This window comes from Chironomus tepperi, unplaced genomic scaffold (genome assembly GCF_022539635.2).
Source record: "Chironomus tepperi strain 1889 unplaced genomic scaffold, CSIRO-AGI_Ctep_v1 contig_335, whole genome shotgun sequence".
Lineage (NCBI taxonomy): Eukaryota > Metazoa > Arthropoda > Insecta > Diptera > Chironomidae > Chironomus > Chironomus tepperi.
In genome coordinates, this window is record NW_027226457.1 from 873120 (window position 1) to 892662 (window position 19543).

General features: G+C 31.0%; 1 protein-coding gene across 9 annotated transcripts in view; it reads right to left on the reverse strand.

Moving 5' to 3' along the window:
- Rbp (RIM-binding protein) overlaps positions 1-19543 on the reverse strand; it is a 40696-nt gene that overhangs the window by 11451 nt on the left and 9702 nt on the right. For 2 of the 9 annotated variants that reach the window (XM_070643889.1, XM_070643890.1), the window contains exons 3-19: positions 19042-19140; positions 17726-18091; positions 15338-15616; positions 12714-13281; positions 11348-11465; positions 10956-11107; positions 9493-9702; positions 8574-8764; positions 8259-8505; positions 8030-8196; positions 7703-7964; positions 7139-7344; positions 6355-6633; positions 4695-5180; positions 4388-4636; positions 3924-4203; positions 671-708 (exon numbers count right to left, since the gene is read on the reverse strand). In XM_070643889.1, coding sequence (XP_070499990.1) covers positions 671-708; positions 3924-4203; positions 4388-4636; positions 4695-5180; positions 6355-6633; positions 7139-7344; positions 7703-7964; positions 8030-8196; positions 8259-8505; positions 8574-8764; positions 9493-9702; positions 10956-11107; positions 11348-11465; positions 12714-13281; positions 15338-15616; positions 17726-18091; positions 19042-19140 — 4197 coding nt within the window. The remainder of the gene's footprint in view (positions 1-670; positions 709-3923; positions 4204-4387; positions 4637-4694; positions 5181-6354; positions 6634-7138; positions 7345-7702; positions 7965-8029; positions 8197-8258; positions 8506-8573; positions 8765-9492; positions 9703-10955; positions 11108-11347; positions 11466-12713; positions 13282-15337; positions 15617-17725; positions 18092-19041; positions 19141-19543) is intronic. The other 7 variants (XM_070643892.1, XM_070643894.1, XM_070643897.1 and 4 more) reach the window with 7 other exon arrangements.

Genomic DNA, 19543 nt, shown 5'->3' on the forward strand with positions numbered 1-19543 from the left:
AAATAATTATATAATGGGTAATTTGCAAGGCTTAGAGAATCCTCAAAAAATTTCAAATTTAAATATTTTTAATTTATGATTTTGATTTGTATATTTTAAAAAATTTAATTTTCTTTGAATTGTTTTAAAAGTTTAATTTTTCAATTTTAAATCTTTTAAAATTTTCAATTTCTAATTTTTTAAATTTTTTTGATTTCGTTCAAATTATTAAAAATTGAGGCAAATTTATTTTTGAATTAAATTTTAATTTGGAAAAATAGAAAATTTGAAAATTTTAAATTAAATTTAATTTTTAATATTTTTTTTTAATTTCTTCTAAAAAATTCTAAATTTTTTTTAAAAATTTTCCAAGGAGTGCCTGAGCCTTTTGTAATTTGAGGGTGAATTGTTTAATGTGAGTTTTATGTGATTTTTTATGCTATTTATGACAAAAATAAATTTGTAAAGAGAAGAAGTAAAAAAACTAAGTAAATTAAGCACGTTCCGCTAGTGAATAATGAGTGAACAAAAAATGATAAAATAAATGAATGAACATAAAATAAATTGAACATAAAAAGGAACTAAAAAGAAATAACAAAAAACGATACAAGAACAAATGTCTTCTTTCTTATATTTTTTGTGAACGTAATTTTTTAAACTTTTTACGTACGTGGTTAAAAAGTTTAGTTACCTGCATTTGATGATCGGGGGCAGGGTGGCCCGTGTTGTCTAAAAGTATAGAAGGGGAAGTAGGGTGAGCATCTAGCAACAAATAACATAAAGACTCGACACAGCAGAGCAGAATAATTTTTTCAGTTTTCTTTTTTTCATCATTTTTTTGAAGTTAAAGCTACATTCTTATCTCATTTCTCATATTTTTCTTTCTCTTATTTACTTTCTTTTTGAGGACTTTTTTCTGTTTCGATCTTCTCAAATAAGAAAAAAATATGAGCCAAAAAGATTTACTTTCTCATTTATTCATCGATTAGAAAATTATAAAAGAAAAGTAAATTTTTTAGTCAGAGGATCAATCAAAATTATAAAAGTTGAATGAAAAATGAACAAATTTACATGAATTAAGGGAAATTATAAGAAACTACATCAATAATTATAATGGATATGAGGAATTTCAAACAAGTCAATTTTGTCATTTTTTATGATGATTTGAGTGCATTCTTGCTGTAATCGATTAGATTTTTATTATGGAATTGTGAATTGTAAGACATTGGAATTGGATTAAAAGGTTGTTCACACAAGGGCACATTCAAGATTAAAATAGGTCAAGGTTGTAACTAGTTGTTACTAGATGGTATGCCTTTAGTAGAGCTCGAAATTCACTCAAACTGTGTATAGAGTCAAGTTAGCTTGAGTCGACTTCGAGCTCTGTTCTTCAGTTTTGGATGATACATTTAAAATTCAACAGTTTCTTTAATGAACAGTATCACAAAAATCAGGGGTGAGGTTATGTCAACTTGTGAAGGAAAACTTCTCACACTTAATTAGATGAGACTGATTTTTAATGAAAATGCTCGAAAACTCTCCAAATCGTGCCACCTTTACTTTAATTAAGGTCATTACTAACCAAATGCAATTCTATATTCTATGGAAAAGTGATTAATCATATTCGAACACACAGTCATAAAACCCTTAATGTTTGTAACTAATATTCCAATTCAAAGTGAATATACAACCACAATTGTCTGCAAGAATGTCCTCAATGATCATTTTTTTGCTTTTCAATATTCATTCAATTTAAAAAGGTGATGATGCTTTCATATCATATCATAAATAATAAAACAAAATCAAATTTGATTCCTATTTTTGTAATGATAAGAAAATTTGCGTCAATATCATATTCATCATATGATCAAAAAACCATATCAAGAATTAAAAATAATAAAAATTCAAACAAAAAAGGCGCTTAAAGTCAATTGTAATTAAATATTATATTACATTCAAAAATAACGTTTCATTCATTCATCATATATATTAATAAAGGAAAAATAAGAAAATAGAGCTTTTAAAGTATTCATAATGTGCGCACACACTGAACATTTAAAGCTTGATTGACTCAGAAAAGTTCATATTATGAATAAAATAGGAATGAAAAATAGGATGGAGTAAAAAAAGATGAAGAAAAGAAAAGAAAAATAAAATGTGAAACGAATGTAAAATAAATTGAGATATCGTCACGTGTTGGCAATTGATATGTTTTATTGACGGTAGGGTTTGGCCTGTATTGATTTTTGATAACATGGTGGATTCATTCTTAAAGCATTTTTTAGATTTGTGTGAAAATATCATTTTTAAAAGGCTAAAAAAATTGAGAACTTTAGTAGAGTTATAACCAATTCAAAGCCATATAATGACGTCAACTAAGCTCGAATCTCTCACAAAATTGACAAGACTAATCAATTTATTTCACATTTCATTTTCACTTAATGGTAAAGTTTAAAAATTATTTTTGAAAATTAAAGACAATGAAAAATTACAAATTTAAATTATGACTTTATCTTCTAATATAGATCAAACCTATTAATATGAAATTAAAACAAATTAAAATAAGTATTCTATTCGAGTTTACTGAAAATACACTTATAAAAAGAATTCAATATTTTTAAGAGGATGTAAGTAATACAATTCTCTCATTTTTATAAAAAGGAAGAACTTATAAAGACAAACACAAAGTCACAAACGTAGGGATTGTTTTAGAAGGAGGAAGAAGAGGTAAAAAATCTAGTTTTTCATTGGGAAATCAAAAGGAAAATGTTGGTTTTTAGGGTTTGTTAGTTAATGATGAGAATATTGTTGGATATTTGTGATTTTTTTTCTTCTGCAAAATCTTTGCAAAGATCTTTGAGTACGAAAAAACATTAAAAATTTTAAATTTGGGAATTGAACCCTGTTTAAAGTTTCCGATTGCATTGGCTTTACTTTTAAAACATCATATTGTTCATTATAGTTTGACAAAATACTGTTTAAAATTATTGATCTGTTATCAATTGTGAATATAGTCTCTATGCTGCATTCCTACAATTTTGACTTGATACGGCACGATTCCTTATAGAATTTGGATCAAATTCTAACACAACTTAGCATAATATACAGCCAAATACTGGCAATTCATCACAAATATCCAACAGTACCCTTCCTAACAAGACCCCACAAGGAAAAAATCCAAATTCTACTTCAAAAAAACCAAAAAAGTTTGTATTTATGAGTGAAACTAAAGTCAAAATATCTTAAACTTAATTCCTATTTTCATTTATCTCAAAAAAATAAGAAACTCATCGTGGTGTGATTGACTAAAATTCAAACTAAATTCAACCGAGGAATAAAATAACTTCACAAATAATAAATCATCTATGTATGTGTATAATGAATGGATGGAGGTATTACTGAAAAAGATAACTAAAGAATGTTGGAATATGCAATAGAAATTAAAATAGAATCTTCAACCATTCATCGAAGTTCAATTTTTTTTTTTTTGGTTAAATTAAATGTTGAGAGAGTGAGAGAGGAAGGAAAATAAATGATTATAGAGACGAGATAGAGAGATAGTAGAGTAAAAATTTGTTCAGTGTTTTTTTACCTCAATGATAGAAAGCTCATAATTATCTAGAGTACATATATATATTTATAGGTTAGGTAAGTATATATACAAAGAATTAAAAGATGTTTTAAGGTATTTTGTTGTTATTTAATAATTTGGTTTGTAGATTTTAAGGGAGAAAGGATTTAAAAATTGAATTTTACTACATTAAAATGTTAATTTCATTTCAGATTGTAAGAGCTTAATTTAATGTATTTTTTTGTTTTTTGAATAATTAAATTTGTATCTCAAATTGTCTCAATAATTTCAACCACAATTTCGCATTAGTATTTTTTGGCAATAATTCAAAAAAAAGAGATTTTTACATTAATCTAGCAACATATATTCATACCTTTTCTTGGACCCATTCCGCCCATCATATTATCACGTGGCGGAGGTGGCGGTCCTCGAGCTCCCGGGCCAGTCATCATACCGCCACGACCTCTATTATTGAGGCTACGTTGAGCGACGCTCGATGCTGTTGGACCACCCTGATTGTGTCCATCAGACTCGGCAAGGAAATTTGATGGAACAAGTCCACGAATTCCATCCAATTCACCCATATAAAAACCATCCTCATCCATATCACCGTAAACGAGGATGACCTGTCCGGTTTGAAAACTCAATTCCACCTGCAGTTGGGTCGGAATAGACAGAAAAACAAAGCGGGTAGAGTGACTTCGTTAATAACAACTAATCTACATCAAATTCTACGGGATAGAACTATTTCTATCAAATTATATTTATACTACTAGCTACAACTATGACATAAAAATAATGACATGCAGTTCTGCTAGTTTGGGATTAGGGCCTCACCTCGGCATCTACATTTGGACTAAGTTCTTGGGGATCATAATCATATAATGCAACCATCCTACGAACTGGCATGTTTGCATATATATCACCCCATCTATCTCTACTTATTCCACGAACACTCGGTTGACGTGGACCAGTATGTCCAACAGCACCATCTTCGATTTCTTGCACCATATTATGTGGCACATATCCTCGACGTCCTCGCAGCTCACCCCAATAGAATCCATCTGGATCCTTATCACCGTATACCTAAAATTTAATTTTTTTATTAAACATCATGTCTAGCAAGTGATGAGCAATAACATACTTTTATTGTGTCTCCTTCTCGGAAAGGCAATTCTTCTTCACAGCTGTCTGGATTGGGGCTCATGGTGATAGGATCATAATCGAATAATGCTAAGAAATAACGTAACTTTCTCTGCTGTGGATTTTGTTGATTTGACATTGGTCCACGAATATTTGTCGACTGTCCGGGTTGTCCCGGTTGCATTGGCATACGACTTGGATTCATTTGATTTGGATTTTGAGGTCGCGGTCGTCCTTGCATGCCTGGCTGCATACCCGGTTGCATACCCATTGGACCACCTTGCATTCCCATACCTTGCATTGGTCCAGTTTGCATGCCACCTTGCATTTGACCTTGCATATTGGTCTGAATACCACCTTGCATATTGGTTTGCATGTTGCCTTGCATATTTCCTTGCATGTTTCCTTGCATATTTGCTTGCATCCCTTGCATTCCACTTTGCATTCCTTGCATACCACTTTGCATTCCTTGCATGTTGCCTTGCATCTAAAAGAATAATTTGGAAATGAGTGTTAGCAAAATGATTTAATTTAGCAATACATAGTTCTGTTGATAGACATGATTTGTGTGCAAATTAACTAATTTTATCTTTTCATTATCATTTTACAATACATTTTAATACAACTTCTTATTCTTAATAGGTAGTAATGTATGCATGTGATAGCAATGTTATAGAACTGAAGGATTTTTATTGTTAGAGTGTATAGAATATGAAAAAAAATGATCAATCGTCAAGTGGGCACTTCCAGTCTAAAATTGATAGAGATCCTTGAGTTAATAATTTTGAGGATGAGATTATTAGGGGACACGACAATACATATGTTAACCCTAATACTCATCTCTCCACAATCAAAATCCCTATCAATCCAGACACAGAGTCAATGAATTTGTGGAACAATGGAGAAGTGGATGATTTCATATATACAATGATAATATTTTACACTGGACATAAACAATTTCTAATAGCAAAAGGCAGACATGATTAACGATTTCAAAAAACCATTGTGCTATTCGAAATGTTTTATATGCTTTCATTTCTCCAAATAACTTGCAGTAATTCTAAATAAGAGATGAATGCCATCAAACAACAGATCCAAAACTAAGACAATTTTATTTTATTTCAACTCATCAAACTGTAAATCAGAAATATAGCGATATGAGTGAAATGAATTGATAACACAAGGTGTATGCACTTATAGGATCAGGTTCTATGTCCTACAGTTCATTCAATCAATATTCTAACTAAGTGCATATACCTTGATAGAAAGTTAACCAAAAGTTAAGTAAAAGAGGGTGCAACAAGAAGATGACATCAACGGGAATGAGAGATATGAAAAATAGAAAAATAGAGAGAAAGAGAGCAGAGTATTGTAGAGAAGGAAAACATCATGTACATGTGTGTGTAATATAAAAAAGAGGTATCAAGAAAAAACTTTAAGTAGGAAGAAGAACAAAGATATGTTATGTCATACGAGAAGATATAGAGAACAATATTACAGAGTAGTCAAAAATACACGGCAATATAATACGTATAGATTGAGAAGAGAGAAGACAGATGCAGGCAGAATATTACGGGTATATTAACAAGGAACACTGTTATTTTTTTATTATTTTCGTTCTGGCAACACATGGATAGTTTTTTTTTTAATCCATCTCTAACCTGAGCTGGTGAATTTTGCTGATGATATTGATGCTGTGGTGACTGATGATGATGTTGAGAATATGAGGGCAATGGCGATGGAGGACCATTATTTGTATTACGACGGCTATTTCCGCCATTTCCTCCCTCTTGATATTCACTCTCATCACTAACGTAATCACCAGATTCTATATTCATATTCATGTTCATATTCATATTTTCTTTTGTTATTTCTATTGATGGAATGCTTCCGCTACTGTCGACTTGTTGTTGATTATTAACATTTTGTTTTTGTGATTTCTTCGAAACGAAATGACGTTAATGAATACGACACATATAGATAATATTGCATTACATGATTTTTTTTGTTAGTTTTGTAGGTATAGGTTGTGTTGGGGGAGAATATACAGTGGAAATATCATAAAAATTTGTAATAATATTTGCAGATGTGGATCATGTTTTTATTTGGGAGACATTAAGTGCATTTTCTTATTATAACTCGGTTCTGCTAACTATAACTGACTAAATTTTGAGTGCATGTAAGCCAAAAGAGAAAATGCACTTAATCATCCCCAATAATCATTGCATAGATGCAGATTTAAAGAGAGTAAGAGATTATTTCCATTTTAAATATTCATATTATTAAGTGAGAGGATTTAGAAATATTTATAAAATATTTATGTGTCAAAAGAAGGGACTAATAGTGGTGGGAGACATAAAATTGATTCATTGCCAACAAAGAGACAATAAATCAATTTGTAAAGCTTAAGTAATTGAAAAATTAAATTTGTAATCCAATAATTACCATTTGATTTGGTTTATTTGGTTGTCCTGGAAGATTCTGCATTTGTTGCATGTTACCCATTTTATTATCCATTGGCTTATTCATAGGACCCATCATCTTCATATTCATGTTCTGCTGTTGCATTTGCATTTGCTGTTGAGGATTTTGCGGTAATTGTTGCGTTTGTTTTTGATTCTGTCTCGTTCGTGCAGCATTTCTTACGCCGTCTTGATTGTAATTGTAATCATAGTCATAAAAATCATTAGAATCGTAATATCCCATGCCAATTACTTTTTTAATTTAGTAATCATATTAATTTTTTTGGTATGTGTGAATGAATTTTTGTTAGGATTTTTTAGGTCAAAAATTTTGTGTATATTTTGCAAAAAATTTTGTTGAACAAGTGTTGGGGTGTGAGTTTTCAGTTTGGTATTCAGGAAAATAAAAGTAGAAATGAAATACAAAAATAAAATAAATGTCGCTCTACACAATAAACTCAATGAACAAAATTAGTTTTTATGAAAATAAAAATTTTAAAAAAATTCTCAAAAAGCAAACATTGAGGGGGATTAGTGATGGACTTACGGGGTATAGGAGTTGCCATACTGTCTGCAGACTGAGCATCTCTAGATTTGGTGCGAACTGTAACAACTTGTGGATTAATTCCGACTAATTTTGTAATATCTATTAAAGCATGATCTCCAGTTGGAGAGTCTACGTCTGTGACCTTCTTTCCATCTGCATATACTGCATATCCAGTTACTGGACCTGAAGCTGGCGGCCTGTTTACGGGCAACCATGTTACTAACAATGTTCCATCTTGTGGACCTGGTTCTACTTGAATTTCCTAAAATTAAACAAGCATTTTGTGAATTATTTAGAATATAAAGCATGTTATTGAGATAAATTTACTTGTGGAGGATCAGGCAATCCTTTAGCTAACGTCCTAAAGTCAGTGTATGCACCAGGTGCTTCTTCGTGAGGCGGCAGACCAGTTGGTGCTGCAGGTGGCTGTTGACCTGGTGCTCTTAATTGCTTCGCTCGAACAGTTACTCTATACTGTGTACTAGGTGATAAGCCTATAAATAATCATAATCCTTAATTTTAATCCATATCAAATATTAATTGATAAAATAAATACCAGTGATTGTATGCCTATAAACTCCTGGCTTAAGAGTTCTAACTTCAACATTATTGACACAAACTACATGTTGATGATTTGAATTGGCAGGAAGCCATGATATGACTGCACTTGAGCAAGTTATATTTGTAGCTTTTACATTTGTTGGTCCCAAATGGGAAACATCACGGCCTATTATCATTGTGCATGCTGCATCTCGTGAAGTACGTCGATTTGCCGTTACACTTCGAACGCTTACTCTATGAGGCTATAGAATGGATATAAAAATTAATATTAATAACAATTATGGATATTATAAGCAGATGTCTAACATACCCGATTGCAATCTACACCTTCAACTAATGCACGAGTCCTCTCAGCTGCTTTTACCGTAACTTTTAAATTACCATCTACATACACATGATAGCTCTCAATTTGATGATTTCCATATTGATCAGTAGGATTCCATCCAATAAGTACGCTCTTATTTAATTGTCTTTCAAGCGTTAGATGACGGGGTGCCGGAACTAAATCGGAGAACATAAAATCAGCTGTTGTCACGTATTCATATTTTTTATGTTGTGTTGTGTATATGAAAAGATTTTTTTGTGATTTGTAATTTTTTATCAGAAATGACAACATTATTAATTTTTTTGATACTTAATTTTGTACGTATCTTAAAAAAGGGTTCTTATTTTGGCACATCTATAGATATATTGTCAACATTTAGAGGTTATTTGTTATGAGACATGCTGTATGTATGATTCAACATTTATATATGATTCGGTTCAGGGAAGTGATGAGCGTTGGTCTAGTGTGCCTAGTGTGTCTAGTTATATTAGACTAAATTAACATTGAACATTACATCAAAATATATCATATGGATGTATATCATAATACAAACATTTTGACTTAATTAATTCAAGTAAAGGATTTAATGAACACGACTTATTGCATCATCAAATTATTATCTTAAGGTGATGAAGTAGCAGGAACTTCTTATAAGGATACAAAGATTGAATAACAAGTATTATCACTTGAACACTTTATCCATTGAATAAATCTCCAACCAATTTCTTGTTTACATCAGCACAAGTAGAAGGGGTATGATTTTTGATTATGTAAATGTAAATATAGATTATTGTTATGAGGAAAGAAGATATCACAATCAATTTTATCACAAAAAACCATCAATTTTTTTTTCTTCATATGCACAACACAAACACACAGTTTATGATTCATTAATCATTCATACCTGGATCCATTTCATCCTCTGGATCCAACGGTTGATCAGTATTGACGACATCACTTATTCTCCCTAATTCATCATTCATAATAGGTGGCATCATCATCTGATGTGTATTAGGATGTGGCATCATTGGCGCTGGATCTAGTGGAATGGGAATGTCATCGGCATCACGTAATGTCGACACAACAGCTTGATGGAATTCTAATAAATCATCACCTAAAAATTGTTTATATATATTTTTTTTCATCGGAAAAAGAAGGAGGAAAAGAGAAAAGGAATAAGTTTATTATTGGATTGTGCAATAAATTGTTATCGGAATCGTATTTTTGGAATATCCAATCGAAAGGAGGCAAGATTGTACAATCAACATAACACATTTAAAGGAAATGAAGGATTTTAAAAATGAATAGTATTCAATCTCAGTTTACAGCAATACAGATACGTTTTTATGGTTAATTTTTCATTTAAAGTCGATTTGGGGTCGCGGTTCTTGAGAATATTTGGGTTGTTTTGGATATTAGTTAGACAAATGAGGCTTGCAATGCAGATTATAGTCTTAGTTAGGATTTTCTTTTAGTTTGGAGGGTCATGGATCACATTTGATCTGTACGACAAGCGAAGTAAGTGAGTTAGCTGAGGTTTCTGGCACTTTATGGTACTTCGATGCAATTTCTGGTTTCTATACTAGTCTATACTAACTATAAAGGATGATTAAGAAGAAAACCATACTAAATCCGCATTATATCACCCGTAATATGGATTTAAGTATTTTTCTTTATGTCCTTAATGCTCTAGCTATGCCAACTCTTAAGATTCAACATCAAGAACCAATAAACTAGAACTATATAAATCTGTTCTATAAAATGCTCTAACTATATTTCCAAACATTTCTATATGAATCATAATTCAATCCCAAAACTGCAACCCCGCATGACTCACATTCAAGAATACATATCGTGTGAGAATAAACAGTGGTTAAATTATGACATAATATACATAAAATAATGATAAAGCGATAATACATGCAAACAAAAAGTAAGGATACATCTCACGAAATAAATAAGAAATCATAATCATAAGTACAGCTGCATTTACTTATTTTTTTAGTATAATACTTTTTTGGTTATAATCATAAAATGTGCATTTTCATTATTAATCCTAATATATATATTATTTAATATTTGGCGAGAAACATTGTGCAAGAAGAACAAAGTGAAACAGGAGGAAATTTTTCATGAAAACTATAAAAATAACATTGAATATCACAACAATACGAAAGAGATAGAGGAAGAGAGAGAGAGACATCTATGCATACAATAACTGTTTATGCTAAAAATTCCATCCATATTATATATACATAATCTAATTAAGAGATTGAGAAATAGAGATAGAGGAAGGAATGAGGGGGGTTGGGGCAATCTGGGCCATAAATCCCTATCATCATCATGAATCAATTCATGAATACTTACCGACTAATCTTTGCACAAATGATGCTGGTACAAGACCTCGCCTACCATCTAATAATTCGGCATCATAATAACCACTTTGTGGCTCCCCATTTCCCCACACTAACAGATAATCCCCAGCACATAAAGCTAGTTCTCCTTCTGATCCTTCAACGCTGTAATTTTAATTACAGGTTTGATTTGTTTTAGTCAATAGTTTAATAAATTTTTATATTCCAAAATAAGTCATTAAGTGTTATATTAAGTATGTTATGTATATGTTAATGTAAGAATGTAAGTGTGTGGTACTGGACGTGCATAATGTATAGATGTAGATTTTAAATTGTATGAGAAAATTTGTATCAGGCAAAAGAATTTTTTTGTTTTAATAAAAATTTTAAAAATTTTTCTCTTACTCTGGTGGATCATAGGAAAATCTAGCCATAAAAACGCAACATCGTCCTTTGCCCGGTATGTCTAACATATCAACTTGTGGTTCACCATTTCCATTCAATGTTAAACCGTGTGTTCGACCTTAAAATGGAAAAATTTGATTTTCTATAGCTTTAAATATTCGACCCTTAACGCAAATATTTGTTTTTGTTTCTATTCATGTGTGATTTTTTTTTTCATCTTTTTTGACTCTTTTTCAAGTTTCAAAGAAGCTCAAATGCAAAAAATTAAAAATTAAATGTGGAAAATTAAAGAAAAATTTGCACATCAAAATAAAGAATAAAAGCTTTAGAGTAAAAGGAATTGAATTTTTTTATACAAAAATTACAAAGTTCAATTTGTAAACAAAAAGAATAAAAATTATCGCTTTTTTTAGTATCAAAATCTGGCAATAAGATATTCACATCACACAAGAATTTTGATGGTGGTTTTTCCAAAGATGGTGGGGATGGATTTTGGTTAGGTTTGATAGTTTTTAGAGGAGTGGTGGGCAAACTGTGTACCACATCACACTAGGTGAGTACTTAAGTCGCCTGGATTTAAAAAAAAGGTCGAAAATGTGACTAAGAAACAATTTCGAATCATCTTTGTTTAAGAAAACTTTTTGTACTATAAAATTCAGTTATTGTCACATGATTGGTCAGAATCATTACTACTGGCTAGGCTTCAGTCTGTAACAAACTTATTGTTGTATGTAAAAAGAATCTACAGTTTTAGTATCAATACTGAAGATCCCATCCATAACAAATGCAAAGTTTTGTATCTTTGATCAGAATTAAATCAAGCTAAAATATCCAATAAAGTTAGTTATGCTTTATAGAGGATTATTCTGATGCAATGTTCCATGCATAAATGATAAATTATTTTGGGTAGATGCAGGACCTCAAGCAAGATTAACTACATAAGTATTTTAATTTCTTTAAAAAATTTCAAATTCTACCCAAAACACAGACATCTATAACCAATTTAAATAACATCCCATGGTTCTTTGGAAAAATCACAAAAAAAAATAAATAAACAAAAATTTTGTTCCCAAAAATAAAGAGAGTCCATAAAAAATCTCATTGCGAAACCTTGAAAAGAATTTTTATTTTAATAAAATTTTGGTTCCATTTTTAATCATTAGTTTTGTTTGTGTTAAGAGATTTCAAAAAACTCAATAAATAATGTTGAACAAACAAATTAAAAAGAATACGTTTAAAAAAGTTTGCAGAGCTCAAAAATTACAAGCAAAAAAATTTTTTTAGTCTTTTATATTTTTTTGGTGGAGGAGAAAAAGAACTGAAAAATTGTTTTCTTTTGTGGATTAACAATCATAAGTGGACTCACCTTCAAGATCATCTAAAGCACCCAAACGAGACAATGGACGACTTTGCGAATGCATAAAGCCAGGATTAACTCCATCAAGACGTGAGTAACTATCCAAACCCCAACTACCAGGAATTGGCGAGCATGGCGTTCCAACACGATTATATCTATTGATGCCGATATCAAAATCATCTAAAGTTTTTAATTTCATAGCACCGGATGTTATTAATGGATTTGTGTACGTTGAATATGATGATGTGTTATATCCTAATCCTAATGATGTCAATCGACTAGTCCCACCCAAATCGCTCGGTAAAAGATTTGTAGAAGTTAAATTCAGTCCGGTTGTGCCTAAGCCAGTACTTAACAAACTTGAATGACCAGTGCCACCAAGACCAATGCTTGATAAGCCTGTTGTGCCACCTAAGACTCCACTGAGTCCAACGCTTGTGCCGGTTGTTGACTGACCGACTGTTGGATATGTGTATGACGATGCAACAGGAGCTCCACTTAATCCTAATGTATAACTTGCTGAACCTGATGGCAATGTATATGTATTATGTAATGACAGGACGGGCATTGTAGAGCTCTAAAAGTTCGGCATGAAAAAGATGAGGAAAAGAGAGAAGAAGACAAAAAAATTTTATGAGTACAGGAAGGTCATTACACAAATAAATACAATTATAGCACTGAAAAAACATTTATAGATTTATAAATATCACAATTAACTGCGATACTTGTATTTTCTCCGTACTCGGAAAAACATAATTCAGTAAGGCTTAGAAAACATGAGAATAAAGGTTTACATTGAAAATAAATTAAACAATAACATTGAAATTTATTTAAACATGAAGTAAAATAAGTTGTTGGACTTTGAATTTGTGGATTTATTAGCGCTTTTTTGCTGGATTGAGAGGTGAATTAAGTGATGAAATTTTGTGGATTTAGCTTAAAAACTTAAATTTTCTACTAGCATTTAATGAAATTAGTGAAGTTGGGGATCAAAAGTAAATAATATGAAAACTATTGGATATAAATTCTAAAAGCTTTCCTGATTCTTTAGATCAGTGTTGTCCAAACTTATGCCGCGGTACACTATCGTGGTTTAGCACCAAAGTGTACCGTGTGCTACAAAAAAGGACAACACTGCTTAAGATCAAGATAGTCATCATTTGAAACTTTGCTGAAATTTGGATTTCATATCCCAGTTGTAGCTTACTGATTAATTCCAGTGAGTTTTCACTGACATTCCCACCTTCTAAGACTAAACCAAAAACATGTCTAATCGAGTCCAGACTCAACCCCAAGGTCATAGCCATATCTCATTAGAATACCTCCCAATCATATAAAATCAGCGCTAAAAATCATTTAATTTTCCTCAATAATTTCAAACTTATAAAGAAGAAATAAATGAACAATGAATGAAAATTCTCATTTATACAGAAATAGCCAATATAATAATAATAAGAATTTTATCATCATATCTACACACATACATATAAAGATACTAAATTATATCCAGTACAACAATATCAACAACAAAATGAGGATAAGAATGAAAAAGAAAAAATTATAAATATCCAATTTGCCAACAATAAAATGAAATACACACGAACTCTATCTAAAAAGTATGTATTCAATGGAATTTTACTAAATAAATGAAAAGGCTTGAATTATCTAATATCAATAATCGAAATCATTTCATTTCGCTGTTTTTGCTGTTCCTTTCAGCTCACATTTTTTTTACTTCTTTACTTTACAATAAATAAAATATACAAATGTAAACGTTAAGAATGAAAAAATAATCAATAAATGATCAACACTTATATTAACATGCTATATGTTAGTCTCATAAGGACATGAGAATTGTAATATTTGATGACTAGGATTTGATGTTTTCAATCATCTGATAGACATATTGTTGATGTGAAGGAATCATTTGATGAAAGTTATTACTAAACTGCTACATTAGTGCTGACTAAGACGAGATCGAGACTTCTGGAAGCTTCTGAAAACTCCACTGCAACCGCTGGACAATGACTTGAACCAAACGGCTAACAAGTGGCTGCTGTTGTCTCAAGTGGAGGACACAAAGTTGCCCTGAATGAAAATTAACTGCAGTGAGGACTCTAAAGTCATAATTGGCAAGTCAGTTTTGAAGTCGATTAGATGAATAATTGACTTCAAATTAATGACTAGCAATAGTCCGAATCAGAAAAGAGTTAGCATATATTCCGTTAGAGTACCCAACCCAACACATCCTAGTTTACAATATTCATAAAATATATTAAGTTTCCTAGTCCTTATCGACCACATAAGCATGTTAATTTCTCTTGATAAAGAACACACAGCACAAATTCTAAACCGTACATAAAACAACCGCCGAAATATGAAATTTATACTTCATCAATGTTTAGTTAATGCATGAAAATCATAAAAGTAAAACAAAAGACCAATTAAGACATAAAGAAAGAAACAACAAGGAAATATTAAGTCTGGTTTATAGTAGACATAGAGAAATAGAGATAGAGACACGGAAGTATTGAAAATTAAAGAAAAAACGATAAAAACGTGAAAAATAATAATTAAAAAAATAAAAACAATAATAACGAATATATCAGATTTGAATAACAAATTCTGAGCACCTGACATAGGGGTGGCATGGTACTAATTTGATTTGCTCTAATTGGCAGTGGTGATAAATTATGTGTTGTGGTCGCCGAGTATGATGTTGTTCCACTAGATTGTGCACCGAGTGATACAGCTGTTGTTCCGTAACTTGACGCTAAATTTGTTGATATATTTGATAAGCTAATAGGAGGTTGTGATACAATTGATGATGTCAATCCACCAGATGATGACATTATGTATGATGATGGACCTGTTGTACGTGGCTGTTCCAGTTCCGCTAATATACGATTGTCCTAAAATGTTCAAATTTTTTTTCCATTGAAAATTTTTTGCTTCATTTTTTTAATGTGGATTTTGTTAAAGAAAAAAGCAGCTTTTTTCTCTCAGTGTAAGTCTAACAATCTAATATCCTATCTAGTATAATTTTGGATATGTATCATTCGTCATATTATGTATTTCAGTGTTGTTAATCCGACATGTCTAGGCAAGATGTAGATTGTGGACAATAATCAATACTATATCTTGCCTTGATAATCCAAACAGACAAAGAGACTGCTTTTGGGTACCATAATGGTATTACTTTACCATGAAAGCATGCTCTTTGTCTGTTAGGGTATTATCTGATCAAGGCTTTGTGTGAGACAGTTAAAATGTTTCTAATAGGTCACAATAGACATGAAATTAATCTAGGGCTGAAAATTTGACAACAAAGCTTGAAGTTGACTTAGATTTTGTATAGAGAAGTCGACTCTAGTCGACTTGACTCCATATAGTACTCAAGTCGACTTCGAGCTCTTCTTGATGGTAGTTCCATAAATTGCGTCTAAGTGTGAATCTCAAAGTAGCATTGTCTAGACCTAGATATTCAATCTTTGAAATAATGGAACTTTAGAACAATTGGACATCCAGATCATAGTGATGTTTGACGTCTTAATTACAGAACATCTCATCCATATAGTTGTGTTCATAAATGAATACAGATCAGACATCTCCTAACCATCTCCTAACTCAAATACAATTAATATATCTGACTCACATCTGTCCATATCTGTCAAAAGACAGCTCGAAGCTTTGATCAAAGCTTACACCAAGATAACAACACTGACATGTATACCTAAACATCTAGACTAGTACAATAAAGAATTATCCTTCAAAACTAACAAACATTCAAGTATTTTTCATATTCAATCTATTTCTGCTTGCTGCTTGCCACTCGTTCATTGCATTGATAATACAAAAAAGAAATAAACATATTAAATTGAATGACGTTTCTTAATTGGCTTTGATTTTTTTCCTATATAAATTGTTTTCTTCCTGTTGTTTATTATGCATGAATTGATTGTTGTTTATACATATTCATGTTCTAGGCATTCTTGTTACATTCATTTAATAAATTATCAATAATTTCAGAAAGAATTATTCAAACTTTGGCACTGTTTTTTGGTTTTGTTCTTTGTTGAATTGAATGGGTAATTTGTTGTTGTTCTGTGGGTCTGTTTGAACATTGTATTGGGTAATTTATGTTATTCTTGAACAATCAAACTGTTTAGTAGATAATCACAGAACAAGAGTTGTCTGATTCAGGATATGGTATGTAGGATTGAATCAAATACCAAAAAATGTTGAGATGTGACTTTTCAACTGAAATTAGGACATACTGGTATACATACTTAGTATTAAGTCATGGTAACCGTATAAAAATGACAGTCAGTCGCAATGTTAAGCATATTTTTGGCAGTGTGTCCTGTATATAATTGTATATTATTCATAAAAGACATCATGCAATTTAAATCCTTAATCAAAATAGCCAAAAATATGTGCATATATAAGGTAAGTGTCATAGTTTTGCCATATCATGTATCCAAAATTGTACAATCTAGCAGTCAAGCTGATATCCTTTAGGAATATTTCCCTTAAAAATACCAATTTAATCTCCAGAGTCAATTTAAGATACATAAGATAAAACTTGTTAAAAATAAATTTTACATGCAAACATTGACATCCTGCTCGGCAAATTACATGCTTAAAATCAAGTCGACCATGCTCTTTGCCTATCAAGTATTCTTTTTTGTCCAAAAAAATGTTCACCAATGCTTGAAAATTTCCTCAAAATTGATAAAATGCCATATGAATGCATTAATATCAATGCAAAGTTAGATAAATAAAGATAAAAATTTATTATTACGTTTTTTTATCATTCAAAGCCAAAAAGTAGATAGCAAAAATAGACATTATAATTTTGTTCTGTATAACATTCTCAGTGAGTATCTAATGCTAATCGAAATATCATTTAATGTTTGTTGTTGTGTAAGTTTTGAGATTTTCAAAAATTTGAACCAAAAAAAAAATCATATAGAGAGAATATTTTGTGAGAATTTGTGATTTCTGATTAACACACATACATTAGCAATTGATAAACGTGCCTGTTCGATCTTGGCCATAATTCGATCAATCTCGGAACTCTTTTGATCGGGTGTCGGTGCCCACGTAACAGTTGATGTCTCAGCTTTCGATACTGATATTGGATGATGTAAGCCGCTAATTGATGATAATCCAACACTACTACTCGTATTGTTTGTCATGATACTCGATATGGCCGTTGTTGCCATTGTATATTTACTACTTTGTCCTAAACTCGATGATGTTAACAATGATGATGTCATACTTGGCTCTAATTGTTCTCGGGATTTTGATGATGATGATCTTGTTTTATATGTCGATTTCAATTCTAATTGCAATTCTTCGCATCTTACTGTTTCTAATGCAGCCTGAGATGATTAAAACGGACAACGTTATTTTCTTTCATTTTTACACAACTTCCACATGCCATTATTTGGGCATAAGGAAATACAAGTATTTAGTTCTATTTTGTTTTGTAGACATTTCGCATAATGATAAAGTTAAAGAGTGAAAAAATTATAAGAGATTGTGGGGACAGGAAGTAAATGTCATGATTACATAAAATTAAAAGTTTTTTATTTTCTATTCTACAGGATCTTTTTACAATGGTTGAGTATTTAGGTTTCTTGGTGATGTTAATTATTCGTTTGGGCTGTCCTTTAAGGAACATCCTTCCTGAGTTTTAACTACAATATAAAAATGTTTTCTAGTTACACAAGGCGTAGAAATGACCCAAAATCTGACCCAGGAGGCCTGAGTAACTCTGACTAGAGTCAAGTCAGACTTTCAACCATTTCTACGCCGACTACTTTCCGGAAAGGCATTGAAATATGTCAATGCAGCATAAAATTGATCCACAAAAAGAATAAATTAACATGACAACGTTAATGACGTACTTAGTATGTACATAATCCTAATAATATCCCAAAAATTTCAGATTTAACAGCCAACAACTAGATATTCCCACAGGACAGACAAAAATAATGAAATCATCAAGAACCTCAATCCCCACAAGATGTCAAAATAAATTGTAATCAAATTAGACTCATGCTATAGCATGCTGATAGCAGATAGCCTATGATAGAATGCAGTACTGATCTGATTTGTCATAAAAGAATTTTCTGCTTATTTACTTCAAAAATTATTATGTATGTGGCGTTCAAGAAAAGAAAAAAAAATCAAAGGATAAACAAGAGGGAAAGTATAAGAGGAGATAGATTTATGATTATTTATGATAAACAATAAGAAAAATAAGATATAATTTAGCTGTGCTTTGCAATATTATTTTTGGGGTATTTTATTTATTGTGTACACACACCTTTTTCTCCAATTCACGAGCTCTAGATTGCAAAGTTTCGTAAGATTCACCAGTACGTGATACACCAGACGACATTCCACGTAATTGTGCCAATGCCTCCTAAAATATATTATCATCATCATCATCACAATATCATTCGATATTCATGTATAATTTTTTTTTTGTACCATGCCATGTACCCATATTTTCTTTTTTGTGTGAATTCTTCAAAAGAGGTACTGACAATAAGCATAATAATCAACTTATAATGTTGAATGATGCTAATGAATTTTGATATTTTTTTGTGAAAATCATAAAATTTCTTCTTATTTTTGTTCACTTTTAATAAATTCTATTCTACTGCATTAATCCAAGGGATGGAATTTGTCAAGATTATTGGTACTTTGTGGTTAGTTTTGAGTGATTTGATGGGGATTTTAATAAAGTGTGACTTATTTCAATTTAGTCGAATCGACATACAAAATCCTAGTCAACTTCAAGCTATGCTCTATAGTGAAGTGAT